General features: G+C 41.9%; 1 protein-coding gene across 1 annotated transcript; it reads right to left on the reverse strand.

The window, feature by feature from the left end:
* Nucleotides 1–10863: 10863 nt before the first annotated feature.
* On the reverse strand, nucleotides 10864–14705 carry Neu1 (neuraminidase 1). The gene is made up of 6 exons (XM_015487459.2): nucleotides 14444–14705; nucleotides 13826–14018; nucleotides 12847–13109; nucleotides 12112–12294; nucleotides 11708–11930; nucleotides 10864–11606 (listed from the first exon to the last, which is right to left on the reverse strand). Exons 1-6 carry the CDS (start codon nucleotides 14603–14605, stop codon nucleotides 11380–11382), a joined length of 1251 nt encoding a protein of 416 aa, XP_015342945.1. The 5' UTR covers nucleotides 14606–14705; the 3' UTR covers nucleotides 10864–11379.
* Nucleotides 14706–14859: the final 154 nt, after the last annotated feature.

Genomic DNA, 14859 nt, shown 5'->3' on the forward strand with positions numbered 1-14859 from the left:
AAATAAATAAGTCACTAGCTGACCTTTGTTTAATCTATTTTTTCCTATTGCAAAGAAAAAATAAGTAATTTATACTTTTCCAGTTTTTACAATGTGTATGTAAGGAGTTATTTGAATGTCCTCTAATGATGGTAAGTGAATTTCCCCATTTTTTTTTAAGTTGTTGATGTACCTGTATTTTTTATTTATTTATATGTGGTGCTGAGGATCGAACCCAGGACTTTACACATGCTAGGGAAGTGCTCTGCCAGTGAGCCATAACCCCAGCCACTCTGGCCTTCTTTTTTATATCCATGGGTCTAGGAAATTTCTCTTGTTCCTTTTTTTATATTAAACAACCTTTTTAAAAACCTTTTTAAATTGTCAATGGACCTTTATTATTTATATGTGGTGCTGAGAATCAAACCCAGTGCCTCACACATACTAGGCAAGCGCTCTACAACTGAGCCACCACCTCAGCCTTCCCTTTGTTCCTTTTGATTTTGTCAAACATCTTGCTGAAACCCAGACATACTAAGACACCGACCGTCTGTTCTCTCCTTTAAGAATCATGGCCATGGACTTGGTCCTAGGGCTGACATGACATCTCAGGAAAGTCACATGATTTCTTGGACAGTTCTCTGTACCAGGTACCCATTTTGATGCATTTCACCTCCACCTCTAATTGCTGGGCCATCTCATGATTTCCAGGGATTCAAAAATTTCACAATCAAACTTGGTAAAAGTCAAACTACTGTTAAATAACATTTATAGGAGCACATTGCTTGGAGTAAGTTCCTACACTATGCCCATTAGACCAAACAAAATAGTCACTCAAGCTGAAGTCCATGTGACTAAGCTGAAAGTATGTCATTTTTCTGATTTTCCAAGGAATTAGGAGAAAGAGTTAACAGCCAAATCCCAAATAGACCAGTTTTAGTCATCATGATAAGGTAGCTGTTCTGCCTTAACCTTCACTGGGAAGGTATCTTGGAACCTACCAATCCACTTTTTGTTCCCTGTTTTCAGCCTTTTTTTTTTTTTTTTTTTTGCGGGGACGATGGGTACCAGGGATTGAACTTAGGAGCACTAGACATCCCCAGCCCTATTTTGTATTTTTTTTTTTTAATGAGGGCACTTATTTTTATTTTTTATTTTTATTTATTTATTTATTTTTATGTGGTGCTGAGGATGGAACCCAGGGCCTCACATGTACGAGGCAAGTGCTCAGTCACTGAGCCACAATCCCAGCCCCCCTATTTTGTATATTATTTAGAGACAGCATCTCACTGAGTAGCTTATCACCTCACTTTTGCTGAGGTTGGCTTTGAACTTGCCATCCTCCTGTCTCATCCTCCTGGGCCCCTGGGATCATAGGCATGCACCATCACATCTGGCTTCTTTTTTTTTTTTTTAAAGAGAGAGAGGGAGAGAGAGAGAGAGAATTTTTTAATATTCATTTTTTAGTTTTCGGCGGACACATCTTTGTTTGTATGTGGTGCTGAGGATCGAACCTGGGCCGCATGCACGCCAGGCAAGTGCGCTACCGCTTGAGCCACATTCCCAGCCCCACACCTGGCTTCTTCAGCCCTTTTTGTCACTAGATGGGATCCAAGGAGGTCCCTAAAAGAGAAAAGGGAACCTCAACTTGCCCCTGATAAGTTCACAGAAAGGAATTTCAGGATGAGTCAAAAGAGACACAAGCAGTGGTTTATTTAGGAAATAAGAAGATTTATTTGGGAAGCAAGCAATAGAGCAGGACATACACTCAAAGGGAGAAGAAGTGTGTGAGCAACAGAGATGCACTTTGGGAATCTCAGGCTTCTGCTTTTATTTATTGATTGATACTGGGGATTGAACTTGGGGCTCTTAACCACTAGGCCACATCCCCAGTCCTTTTTATTTATTTATTTATTTTTTTGAGAAAGTCATGCTAAATTACTTAGGGCCTCACTAAGTTGCTGAGGCTGGCTTTGAACTTGGAATTCTCTCGCCTTAGGCTTCCAAATCTGGGATTATAGGCATGTGCCACTATGCCCAGGTAGGCTTCTGCTTTTAAAGGAAACTTTGTAAATGGTGAGCATGAGAGGTACGTGAGGTGGCATCAGCTTACTGAGTTTGATTCTTCTCAGGGTGGAGCACAGAGCAGGTCACAGTGGTCTGGTTTTTAGAATCTTTAGGGTGAGGCTATGCAGTTATTAATTAGTGCTTGGACTGGACCCATACCAAAGGTCTCTAATAATCTCTCTCTAGGCTGATTTTTTAAAAAATTATTATTTTGGTTTTGTAGTTATATACTGACAGAATACCTTTATTTTATTTGTTTATTTTTATGTGGTGATAAGGATCAAACAAAGTGCCTCACACATGCTAGGCAAGTGCTCTGCCACTGAGCTATAACCCCAGCCCCATCTAGGCTTCTTTTAATCAGTCTAAAAATACATTCTGTAAGCTAACAAGGCATATAGGCACTAACTGGACTTATAGTACTCTAAGTTTATTGGACCTTTTAAGAATTTAGGCATGGAAGAAAAAAAATAAATAAAATAAAGGTATTGTGTTCTCCATGGGAGGCCTAGGGGAGTGAAGGTGAGAGTGTTCATGGAGTTTTTAAATTAGAAGTTAACAGTTGCTCTTTCCTTCCCTGTTTTCGCCTTTTTACCTATCCTCATTTCTTCTATCCTACCTCATTTTATAGCCCATAAAACCAAAGTTCTCTGCTCAGCTTATCAGAACACTGGATCTATTTTATAGAATGAGATATTGCTCAAATATAGAATGGCAAATAAAAGCCAACTATAGCCAGGTGTGGTGTCGCACACCTGTAATTCCAGGGACTCAGGAGGCTGAGGCAGGAGTAATACAAGTTTGAGATCAATCTCAGCAATTTAGCAAGGCCTTCAGCAGCTTAGTGAGACTCTGTCTCAAAATAAAAAATGAAAAGGATTGGGAATGTGGCTCAGTGTAAAAGCACCTCTGAGGCCAATTCCCAGTACAAAGAAAAAAAAAAAGATAGTATAAAGGAAAATAACAAAATTATCTTGTCAATTTGTAAATTCTCATCAAAATCCTAATCATTGCTCTTTTAAGTGTTTTGTCATTCACAGTTTTGATTGTTCTTTGAAGTATTTGCAACCAGATTAATGGAAAAGATTCTAGAAAGTATTTTTATTTTTTTTTTAAATCTTTATTTCATCACTATAAGATTAGCTCTTTTTATTTTTTTAAAGAGAGAGAGAGAGAGAGAGAATTTTAATATTTATTTTTTAGTTATCGGCGGACACAACATCTTTGTTTGTATGTGGTGCTGAGGATCGAACCTGGGCCACACTCATGCCAGGCGAGTGCGCTACCGCTTGAGCCACATCCCCAGCCCCATAGAAAGTACTTTTAAATACAGCTTTCTGAAAGAAAAAAAATCAAACTTATTTTTCAGACGAATTGGTTATCCTTTGATTGATTATCTGGTAAAAATTGGTATGACTGAAAAAATTGTTTCTTGATTCAAAATTATCACAAACTAAATTTGTTTTGTGCTTGTTGGGTTTGTTTTGTTTTCCTTTCAAAACTTTGTAACTTGGGCTGGGGATGTGGCTCAAGCAGTAGCTAGCTCGCCTGGTATGCATGCGGCCTGGGTTCCATCCTCAGCACCACATACAAACAAAGATGTTGTGTCCACCAATAACTAAAAAATAAATAAATAAATTCTCTGTCTCTTTTTTTCTCTCTCTCTCTTTAAAAAAAACAAAAACAAAAACAAAAAAAACTTTGTAACTCTTGCTTCGTAAAAATTCTGTAGAAGTACCACACCTAACAAAATGATCTCATCCAATGTTTTGATATACTAGCCATTACTTATAGGACAGATAGGATTAAAAAAAAAAAAAGAACTAGCAATGGACTTCAGATAAACCTAGCCTAAGAACTTCCTTCTAAATCTCTTTGTTGCTCAAATGTGATTAAAAGAGTTTTTGATGCCGATTCCCCATTATCAATAACTTCCCCTCCTACATGGGACCAAATTAGACCAACAATTAGGACAGACGCCAGCAACAAGGGACAATGAAACAAGAAAATAATTGTCTTCACAAAGACTTTTACAAAGACAAGAAAATAAAAAACTATACATATGAGATCTGTCAAAATCAAGACAGGTACATGTATCAACATGTTAAAAAATAAAGCTGAGGGCTGGGGCTGGGGCTCAGCGGCAGAAGCGCTTACCTAGCACGTGCAAGGTGCTGCACCACATAAAAATAAATAAATAAAATAAAGGTAGTGTGTCCAACTACAACTAAGAAAAAAAAAAAGCTGAGAGTTTATAAAGGAAGAATTTTTTGTTTTTGTTTTGTTTTATATGGGTGGATTGAATCTGGGGTGCTTCCTTACTGAGCTACATCCTGAGTCCTTGTCATTATTTTATATTGAGACAGAGTCTCACCAAGTTGCTGAGGGGTCTCATTAAATTGCTGGGACTGTCCTTGAACTTGAATCCTTCTGTCTCAGCCTTCTGAGTCCCTGGAATTACAGGCATGCACTGGTGTACCCAGCTAAAGAAAGGATTCTTATGCATGAGTGCCTGATAAAAACTATCACATTAGAAATACTCATTGTATTTCTAATGAGTCAATTTGAGCCTGATCTAACAAATCTGTTAATCTCTTGGTTCTCTGGAACATCATGCTAAAAAAAGACTATCATCCAGTGCAGTTGCACACGCCTGTAATCCCAGTGGCTCCGCAGGCTGAGACAGGAGGATCTTGAGTTCAAAGCCAGCCTCAGCAAAAACAAGGCACTAAGCAACTCAGTGAGACCCTGTCTCTAAATAAAACACAAAATAGAGGGCTGGGGATGTGGCTCAAGCAGTAACGTGCTCGCCTGGCATTCGTGGGGCGCTGGGTTCCATCCTCAGCACCACATAAAAATAAAATAAAGATGTTGTGTCCACCGAAAACTGAAAAATAAATAAATAATACAAAATAGAACTGGGGATGTGACTCAGTGGTTGAGTGCCCCTGAGTTCAATTCTTAGTACCCACCCCCCACTAAAAAAAAAAAAAAAAGAGGGACTCTCTGCATTCTGGCTCTCATGAAGTGAGCAGCTTTCCCCTGCCAGACCCTTCCACCATGATGTTCTGCCTCACCTTAGACCCAAAGCAATGGAGCCAGCTGACCATGAACTGAAACTTCTGAAACTGTCAGCCAAAATAACCTTCATCCTTTAAGTATATCAGATGTTTTGATTGTAGTGACTAAAGGCTGACTAACATATTGTTTTTGGAGTCACTAAATTTAGGTGGATTTCCAGAACAGGTTATGGGTGAGAATTTCCTTTTGAATTAATTAAAAAAAATATATTCTCATTTCACTTAAAATCTAGTAAAATCCCAGATTCTGCTTGTTTCCTCCTTTTGGTAAACACGAGGTAAACCTTCAAATAATTGACCCCACTTCTTATATATTGGAACCTGAGAAGATTAACTTTTTCTACCACAAAATTCCTGTAGAAACATTCTTGAAAGAAACACGTGCAAATCAAAGGAAACAATATATGATTTGGCAAATGAGAAGACTTTACTTGTGTGTTTAAGAAAGATTACCTTTTGGGTGGCATGCTGGGGTTTGTAATATCCTTGATTTGGTTATATAATTCCACAGGGTGGCACACAGGACAAGATGTGTCTATTCAAGCACAGCAAGGATTAAAAAGATTAAGAACTGTGAGAGCTTTCTCCTTTTTACCTTTCAGGAAAGAAGGGGTTTTGCTTTGTGGTTGTCAGCACCTGGATTCCCTGGGTAATGGACAGATTTTCCTAAGAAAAACAATTGGAGTAAAAGCCCAGGATATACTTCCCAGAGTATTTTTGTGAGGAGCATAAAAAGAGGCTCTAAGGTAGGGATAGAGAGCAGAGAGGGGAATTTTTCTTTTTCTTTTTTGTCTTTTTAAATTTTTTTCTTTTTTTATTAGCAGGACCATAACGGGCAGTTGCAGAAGAGAAGGGGGAAGAGAGAAGAGAGAGAGAGAGAGAGGAGAGAGGGGAGAGAGAGAGGAGAGAGGGGAGAGGGAAAGAGAGAGAGANGGGCACACCTGTAACCCCATAGCCCCAACAACTCAGAGGAAGATTGTCAATTTGAGACCAGCCGCAGTAATTCTTTTTTTAAATATTTTTTTTTAATTGTAGTTGGACTCAATATTTATTTATTTTATTTTTTATGGTGCTCCGGATCAAACCCAGCATCCTGCACCTGTCAGTCGAGTTGCTTTACCAGTAAGCTACAACCCCAGCTCTCAGCCTTTGTAATTTAAAAAGGCCTTAAGCAATTTAGGAAGACCTTGTCTAAAAAACAAAATAAAACAAAACAAAACAACAACAACAAAAAAAACGCTGGAGATGTAATTCGGTGGTAAAGTGCCACTGGGTTAATTCCCCAGTATTAAAAATAAAACAAAAGATAGTTGTCCAATTTATAGAGTTTGTCTTTACTAATCATGGGATAATACATCAGCCTTAAATAAATCTTCCACTGGATTTTCCTTAACATTGTCCTGTTAAAAACAAACAAACAAATAAACAAACAAACAACCCAAGTCTTCCTAAAAACTCTCCATAAGGAAGGCCATTGTATTCTCACTATTAAAAAGAAAGAAAGAAAGAAAGAAAAGAACCAGAAAGAACCAGACATGGTGGCACAGACCTGTAATTCCACTGATTCAGGAGGCTGAGGCAGGAGGATGGTGAGTTCAAAGCCAGTCTTGTGAATTTAACAAGACTCTGTCTCAAAATAAAATATAAAAAGGGCTAGGGATGTGGTTCAGTGGTTAAGCATCCTGGGTTTAATCCCTGGTATCAAATAAATAAATAAATTCTCAAGCAAATATAGATTATTTAAGATTTCACAGATATTATTTTCATAAAGGGTTAAAGGACCCAAACTCTGTTTGTCTTTCCTTGCCTTTTGGGTATGTGATAAGAGTGGGCCTCTTGGGCAAGGATTGTGGCTCAGTGGTAGAGTACTTGCCTAGCATGCGTGAGGCACTGGATTCGATCCCTGGCACCATAAAGAAAATAAAAAATAAAAACAAGAAAATAAAGGTATGGTGTCCATCTACAACTAAAAATTTATATATATTAAAAAAAAAAAAAGAGTGAGTTTATCTATTTGAGGAACACTCAGAAGGAAAAAAAAAAAAAAAGACTGAAAGGCTTCAGGGATCCCTAGAAGCAAGAATACCTCTCCTTATCAGAGGCTGGGAGGATGCTTCAACTACTCTTAATTTGTCAAGGAATGAACCAGTTTATTCCTGCTAAGAGTAGACTGCCTCAGGAGTTAGGGAACCTCTCATGTAGATGGCAATGTGTGGCCAATGCTGCCTAATCCAAGTTTAGTATGTTAAATATCCTGAAAACCATAATATAAGTATTCTGATATGACAATATCTAAATCCAGGCTTAGGGACTCATGGAGTATCCAGTAAGAATTTTTAAAAAGTATCCTATTTTTTCTTTCTTTTCAGAAAGATTAAAGGGGAAGCTTTAAATTGTGTTTTTTTCAAGATTATGTATAATTCAATTCTATCCCTCCGAACTCACTCTTTGGGTGCATATTAAATAACTGGAATTATTTTAAGGAAAGGATTTGAAGAAAAAGAACTCGACTTTTCTCCATAATATGGCAGATAAAGAAAGAAACAAAGAAAGAAAGGTTTTAAGGGGAGAAAAAAAAAAAAAAAGAAATGGGTTTCTATTGTTTGTAATGGGTCATGTTATGTTGCCCAGGCTGTCCCTTAAGTAAGTCTCAATCCTCTTGCCTCAGCCTCACAAGTAGTTGGTACAAGAAATATATTTTTTTTTGTTTTTGTACCAGGGATTGAACTCGGGCACTTGATCACTGAGCCACATCCCCAGCCCTGTTTTGTATTTGATTTAGAGACAGGGTCTCACTGAATTGCTTAGCGCCTCACTTTTGCTGAGGCTGGCTTTGAACTCACAATCCTCCTGCCTCAGCTTCCTAAGTGGCTGAGATTATAAGCATTTGCCACCATGCCCACAAGAAATGTATTTTTAAAAAACATATCAGCTGGTCTCAGTGGCACACACTTGTAATCTCAGTGACTCCAGAAGCTGAGACAGGAGAATCACAAGTTTGAGCCTCAGCAACTTAGTGAGACCCTGTTTCAAATTAAAAGTACTTTTTAAAAAAATACCACTTTTAGTGGTATTAGACATCTGCGGTACTCCATCTTAGGTATGTTGATCTCCCATTCATATTCCCTCAGATTCTCTCCCTACTTCTTACAGGCCCATAGATAGGCCTGTGTGTGTGTGTGTGTCCTGTTGGGTAACCGTGGTTTACCGAACAAGTCAATGTATTACATCACTTTACCTTGAGAATGGTAATTTAAGGGTAAACTTTTGCATGTATCCTGCCTTTCCTATACAAACTATGTTATAGGAACCAAAGCATTTGATGAGAGAAAGCTCCTTTTTTTGCTGAAAATTCAGCTAATAAATGAGGAAGAAACAACAGAATTATAAAATCACCATTTTGCAACTCCTTTTGAAATAACTGAATTAGGCAACACTCATCTGTGGGTGAAACTGATAGTTAGAACGTTGATGGTGGAAACTTACAAGGGAGGGGATCAGGCAATGGACATCTGAATCCACTGTTCCATCTCAGTTTATTCAGAGAGGGACAAACAGAGAGTGAATGTCCCATGGGGTACAGTAGGAAGCACACAGTACTCGGAAAGTCATCTTGCTCCTCTAAAATAGAATCTGAATCCAACCAAATCTTTGAAGGTTGAATAATTGCAAATACACAGGACAGTGGAAGAAGTTAAATGACATTAAAAAAAAAAAAAAAAAAAGACAAATTAGCCAGGCGCAGTGGCACATGCCTGTAATCCCAGAATTTGGGAGGCTAAGGCAGGAGGAACTTGAGTTCAAAGCTAGCCTCAGCAATTTAGTGAGGCCATAAGCAACTCATTGAGACCCTGTCTCTAAATAAAATATTTAAAAAAAAAAAAAAAGGCTGGGGGTTCTGGGGCTGTAGCTCAGTGGCAGAACACTTTGTCTCACACATGTGAGGTACTGGGTTTGATCCTCAGAACCACATAAAAATAAACAAATAAAATAAAGGCATGCTGTCATCTATAACTATAAATAAATAAATAAATAAATAACAAAACTAAACAAAACAAACAAAACCCCCCACAAATCCAGAGAATGGATTTTTCTATAGGAGAAATAACTGTATGTCTAAATGGCATTTAAAAGAAATTAATAAGGAAAAAAGAGGAGAGGAAGAGGACTGCTGTAGATTAAAAGAGACTTAAGACTTGACATCAAAATATAATATCCAGGGCTGGGGATGTGGCTCAAGCGGTAGCGCGCTCGCCTGGCATGCGTGCGGCCCGGGTTCGATCCTCAGCACCACATACCAACAAAGATGTTGTGTCCGCTGAGAACTAAAAATAAATAAATAAATAAATATTAAAAAAAAATATATATAATATCCAGCTGGGCACAGTGTCTCACACCTGTAATCCCAGTGGCTCAGGAGGCTGAGGCAGGAGGATTACGAGTTCAAAGCCAGCCTCAGCAATAGTGAGGCACTAAGCAACTCAGTGAAACCCTGTCTCTAAATAAAATACAAAATAGGGCTGGGGATGTGCCTCAGTGGTCAAGTGTCCCTGAGTTCAATCCCCAGTACCACCCCCCCCAAAAAAAAAAAAAAAAACCAAACCCATATTTTGAGACATTTGATGAGATTTAAATATTTTCTGGGTATTAGACAATACCAGAGTTATTATTAATTTTGGGGTGTGAAATGGCATTATGATTATGCAGTAAAATTTTCATTTTCAAAGAATGAAATGAATACCTAGTAATGTAGGGGTGAATGAAATGAAGTTTAGGCTTTGTTTTAAAATATTCAGCAAAGGAAAAGAAAATAGGAACATAAGAAGCAGAAACACAGAAGCAAATGTGGCAACATCTTGATAACTGTTAAAGCTAGACGTTGGCCAGGCATGGTGGCATATGCCCATAAACATAGCTACTCAGGAGGCTGACGCAGGAGGATCACCTAATCCTAAGAGTTTAAGACATGACTGGGTAACGTAGTAAGAACTTGTCTTAAAGTTTTGTGACATGGGAACTATTCCCACTCCATCCCCTGTCCCCCACTTTTGTTTTAAAAATGTTTATGAATTAAAAAAAAATCTTAATATTAGTTAATATTATTATTTGCAGAGCTAGAGATTCAACTCTGCCACTGAACGAAGTTCTCAGCCTCTTAATATTGTTTTAAATCATTATTATTATTTATGGTGCTGGGAATTAAACCCTGGGTTTGGTCTTCCACTGACTACACTCCCAGCCCCCTCTGAACGCTCTTAACATCCCATTGAGGTGTTGTATTTTCATTCCTCATGGAGTAAAGCTGTGGCTCTACCATTTACCAGAAGGCTGCTCTGTTCTTTCTGTAGCATCTGCCTCAGGATAAAGGTGCGATTTTGTCAAATAATTTGTTAAGGAAGTGCTTACTTCTCATCATGCTGGCCTGGAACAGTCTTCCCATCTGATTTTATAGACCTGCTCCCTATTTCATGGAGGAAAGTATTCCACCTCATCTTAGGAATATGAAACACAGCAGGTTTCAAAATATCTTATGGAGTTCTCTCTCCTACTCCTCATTGCACCTATTAAGATTGACCTGTTTTCTGTGATGAGAGGGAATGTCAGAGGGAAAGGAAGGTTTGATTTGCCAAATTCAGGTTTTTCCAAGCAATAAGCACACTAGCTCCCTCCTCAAAATACTTTCCCAGTCTCACAATTGTACATGAGGATGTGCACTGACAGAAACCAGACACTCTACAAATGTTCATTTTCTTTCATTAAAAATGTTAAGTTACAAAGATTTTCATTCATAAATAGTCAAAGGGTGGGGTACACCTGGTTCCTTACCCCGAAACCAAGTATCTTGCCCTCTAGGGACTTTCACAATCCTCTTTATTCCAACCCCTAAAAGAAAGCTCAGCCTTCTCCTAGTTCCCTGAGTTCACATTTGTTCAAATCTATGGGCCAACCCAGCCCTGCCCACAAAAAGAACCAGTCACTATCCTGGAAGGGCAGAAAGGGTAAGGGGACACCATACCCAGCGATATGTAAAAGAAGTGCCCCCAGGTAAGGGCAGAACTTCCTGTGTGGGAGAGGAAGCTGGGCTTTTAGTCCTAACGGAGTGATTTCCCTGTCAAAAAGAAGTTGATTTTGTAAAAAAGGCTAGAATCCAAAGGAAGATGGAACTGTCTTTTAGGTACTCCCAGCAGACTCTCTTAGATCCATGGTTCTGCAGGCAGAGTTAGGACCTTCTACCCCTGGGGTAGAGCACAGCTCAGAGTGTCCCATAGACACTGACTTTGGCCATGGAGATACTCTCTGTGTAGTGATTCAGGCCTTTCTCATACAGGACATAGAGCTGGGGGGCCTGCTCCTCTCCATCAGCACTGCTCTCCAGGGCCGCCAAGGATGAGTAGCCACTGGGCCCTGGCCATAGCTGGACAGTCTTTTTCTGCCATGAAGTACCATTGCTGAAGCTCCAGCGCAGGGTCAGATTCACTCCTGGGGAGAGTGCAAAGAGTCAGGGGGAGGAGGGTCTCTGCTCTGCAGGCCTTATCTAAATGCAGGTGCTCCCCCTGCTGAGCCCACCCTCAGGTACTCACGGAACTCTGGATGGGCTGGATTGGAGAAGAAGATAATGCCGGAGTTGGTAGCTATTGCTCCTGCAGCTACCACAGGGTCCACCAGCTCAGGGTCAAAGGTCACATCCCGTGGCCTTAGTGTATCACAGGCATCATAGCTGCGGAGGACAATCCGGCAGTGGCAGTGGTAGTTGTTCTGGTTCCGGGCATTAATGATGACTGAACCATCTGGGAGCTCATAGGGCTAAGAGGAGAGAGCAGGGCCTCAGAAGGACCAGGGGAGGGGGCAGGGCAAATGCCTTTGTTCCTGAAGGGAGTAAGGTCAGGTGGCAGAGTTGGGCAGCCAGTCTTGGCTCTGTGGAGGGAATGGTGCTCTGGAGGATAGGGCAGGTTGAATGATGGGGAACTTCCCATGGACTCCTGACCTGGCATTCATCAGGGTTGAAATCATTTTCCCGCTTGGGCTGGCCATAGGGGATGCCGCTGACCCCACTCCCGTAGTGCCAGGAAGCACCGTGGTCATCACTAAGCAGACAGAAGACACCATCTCGCTCCAGTGTGCCATGGCCACACACGATAAGCCGGCCCTTCCGAGGCTCACGCTGTTTCTGTGGGAAGCAGAACTGGGTGTCTACAAAGGGGGACTCTGCAGGGGCTCAGAGGCAGGGATAGGAGTTCACTACCTCACGTGTGAGGACATGCTTGTCCCTTCAGTATGTCCTTCACTGACAGTTCCAGAATTCCACAAGCATAGACTAACGGAACTGAGAAGCTCTTCTTGGGTCATCAGGTCTACTACTGGATATGTTGTGCATACTGGGGCCCCTGCTATGGAAGCTTAAACCCAAAATGAGCTCATTCACCAAGCTGTGAACTAACACAGGCTTAAGTCTGCCATAAGGAAGGGAATCCTTTTCTCTTTTGCATAAAGGTATCACATAGACTAGGGCAGTCCTATTCTCCAAGTGGGAAGCCAGAGGTAAAGTCCCGCCTTCCCTGGGCAGGGTGTTCTTCCCAGGATGATCTTGTCACCTAAGAATCCCATCTGAGACAGAAAATCTGATTTGACAGGGTATTCCCTTTGGGAAAAAGTCCACTTGGGGTCATCAGCTAGACTCTCCAATAGGCAGCCCCCTCCACCCATATCCCAGGATGGAGACCTGAATGCCAGAGCCTGGTCCAGGGGCAAACATTTCAGTGCCAATATCCAGGGAGAGATTCCGGGGTGGGCTCCAGGAAATGCCATCATCCTTGCTCCATATCAACATGGTAGAGGCCACCTGACAGTGGACCTTGTGAGCACAGAGAGTGTAGAAAAGAAACACTACTCCTGTCTCAACATCGCTCACCACTGCCCCCAGGTTCAGCCCATCAGCTGTCTCCCCATCATCCATAATGAATTTTGTGGAAGACCATGTGCTACCTATTAAAAAAAAAAAAAAAAAAAGGAAGAAATGCAGAGTGAGTGCTCTGGACATACCTTTTCTATCACTCGTGTGTGTGTGTGTGTGTGTGTGTGTGTGTGTGTGTTGGGGGGTGGGGGTGTGCTGGGATTTAACCCAAGGGTACTCTACCACTGAGCCACATCCCCAGTCCTTTTTATTTTTTATTTTGAGACTGAGTGTTGCTAAGTTGTCCAGGCTGGCCTCAAAATTGCAAACTCCTGCCTCAGCATCCAGAGTAGATTGGTTTACAGGGGTGCACCACTAAGCCTGGCTTCATCACCATGCCTTTGCCCCATTTTTTCTCCATTGCTTTGATCACCTTTCCCCACATAAGAAACAAATTTATTTAATTATTATGTTTATTGCCTATCTCTTGCCAATAGAATGTAAGTCCTACGAAGATAGGGATTTTAGGTTGGTTTTGTTCATGGCTATATTCACAGAACCTACACTAATGCCTGGTATACAGCCGGTGCTCAACAAATGTTCACACTGGACAAATGTTCAACTCCTTGATGATCCCAACACCCAGATTACTGCCATGGGCACTTTTCCTCCTTAGGTTTCCCCCATCCCTGAGGAACTCCAACCTCATCCCTCCAAGTTTCCCTATCCTCAGGGGTCTTGGGATGATAAGGATCCTTCCAATCCACCCAACATAGCACCAGCTCTTTGAACTCAGACATCTTTATACCCTGGTCCGTGGACCTTCGCAGAGCAATGAACTTGGCCCCCTCATCAGATGCAGACTTTTTTCTGGCCTCAGCAAAAGCGAGAAGAGTCCCCTGAGGAGTGGCTGTGATGAGCGGAATGCGGAAGGTGTCCACTGAGCCGATCTGCCTCCCACTCACCCATAAGAGCTGTTCCATTGTCACTATTGGTTGTACCTGCAAGGGAGGAGGAAGAGGCAAAAGAGACAAGCTTAACTTGTGGTTTTAGGACAGGTGGGTGGCAGCTTCAACTCAGTTCCGACTAGAGGGAGAGTACTGGGGATCCTGAAAAGGGGTGGGGGACCAGAACAAGAAAGGGTAACCTGAAGGAGAGCTTGGAGTGAAGCTGATGGCTCGGAACAGGGAAGTGGAGAAGGAACCCTTAGGTAGGGATGGAGACCCCCAAAAGGGAAGAGGCTGGAATGAGGAGGACAGAGACCCAGAGAGGACAAGAGGCTGGAAGCGGATTGAGAGAACAAGGTCTAGGAAAGGGGGAAAAGTCCCGCCGCGAAGAAGCGGCTCAGCAAACCGCCTCCCGGTGGACATGGGGTAGGGATCACCCGCGCGTGTCGAGGCCGGAGCTACGGAAAGCGGCGACTCACCAGACTGAAGTCATTCTTAGCCCCAGCCTCCAATACTGTCAGGGACAACAGCAGCTGGAAGAACCCGGCAAACAGCCGAAACCCACAACCTTCTCTGGAGCCCGGCATACGCGGTCTCCCGGGTCTGCCCCGGATCTCTGTGTCCGGTTGTTCCCTTGTCATATCTCTCCACAGCAGCGGAGACCCTAGTCCCAAATCAGCCCCGGCCGGAGTCTGTCAGCTGACCCCGGCTCTTTAAACATTCAGACCTCTCCTCCAAACCCGCCCCACACCGAGCGGCCCCGCGGCGCTTCCATGATTCTAATTGGTCCTCAGGCACTCTGACCCCTCTGTGAAGCCGCGCGCCTTGGAACTTGCCCTTCCGATTGGTCCGCTATGAAGGGCGTTAGCGCGTGACCCGGATGGGAAGTTCTTTT

Source organism: Marmota marmota, unplaced genomic scaffold (genome assembly GCF_001458135.2).
Source record: "Marmota marmota marmota unplaced genomic scaffold, marMar, whole genome shotgun sequence".
Taxonomy (NCBI): domain Eukaryota; kingdom Metazoa; phylum Chordata; class Mammalia; order Rodentia; family Sciuridae; genus Marmota; species Marmota marmota.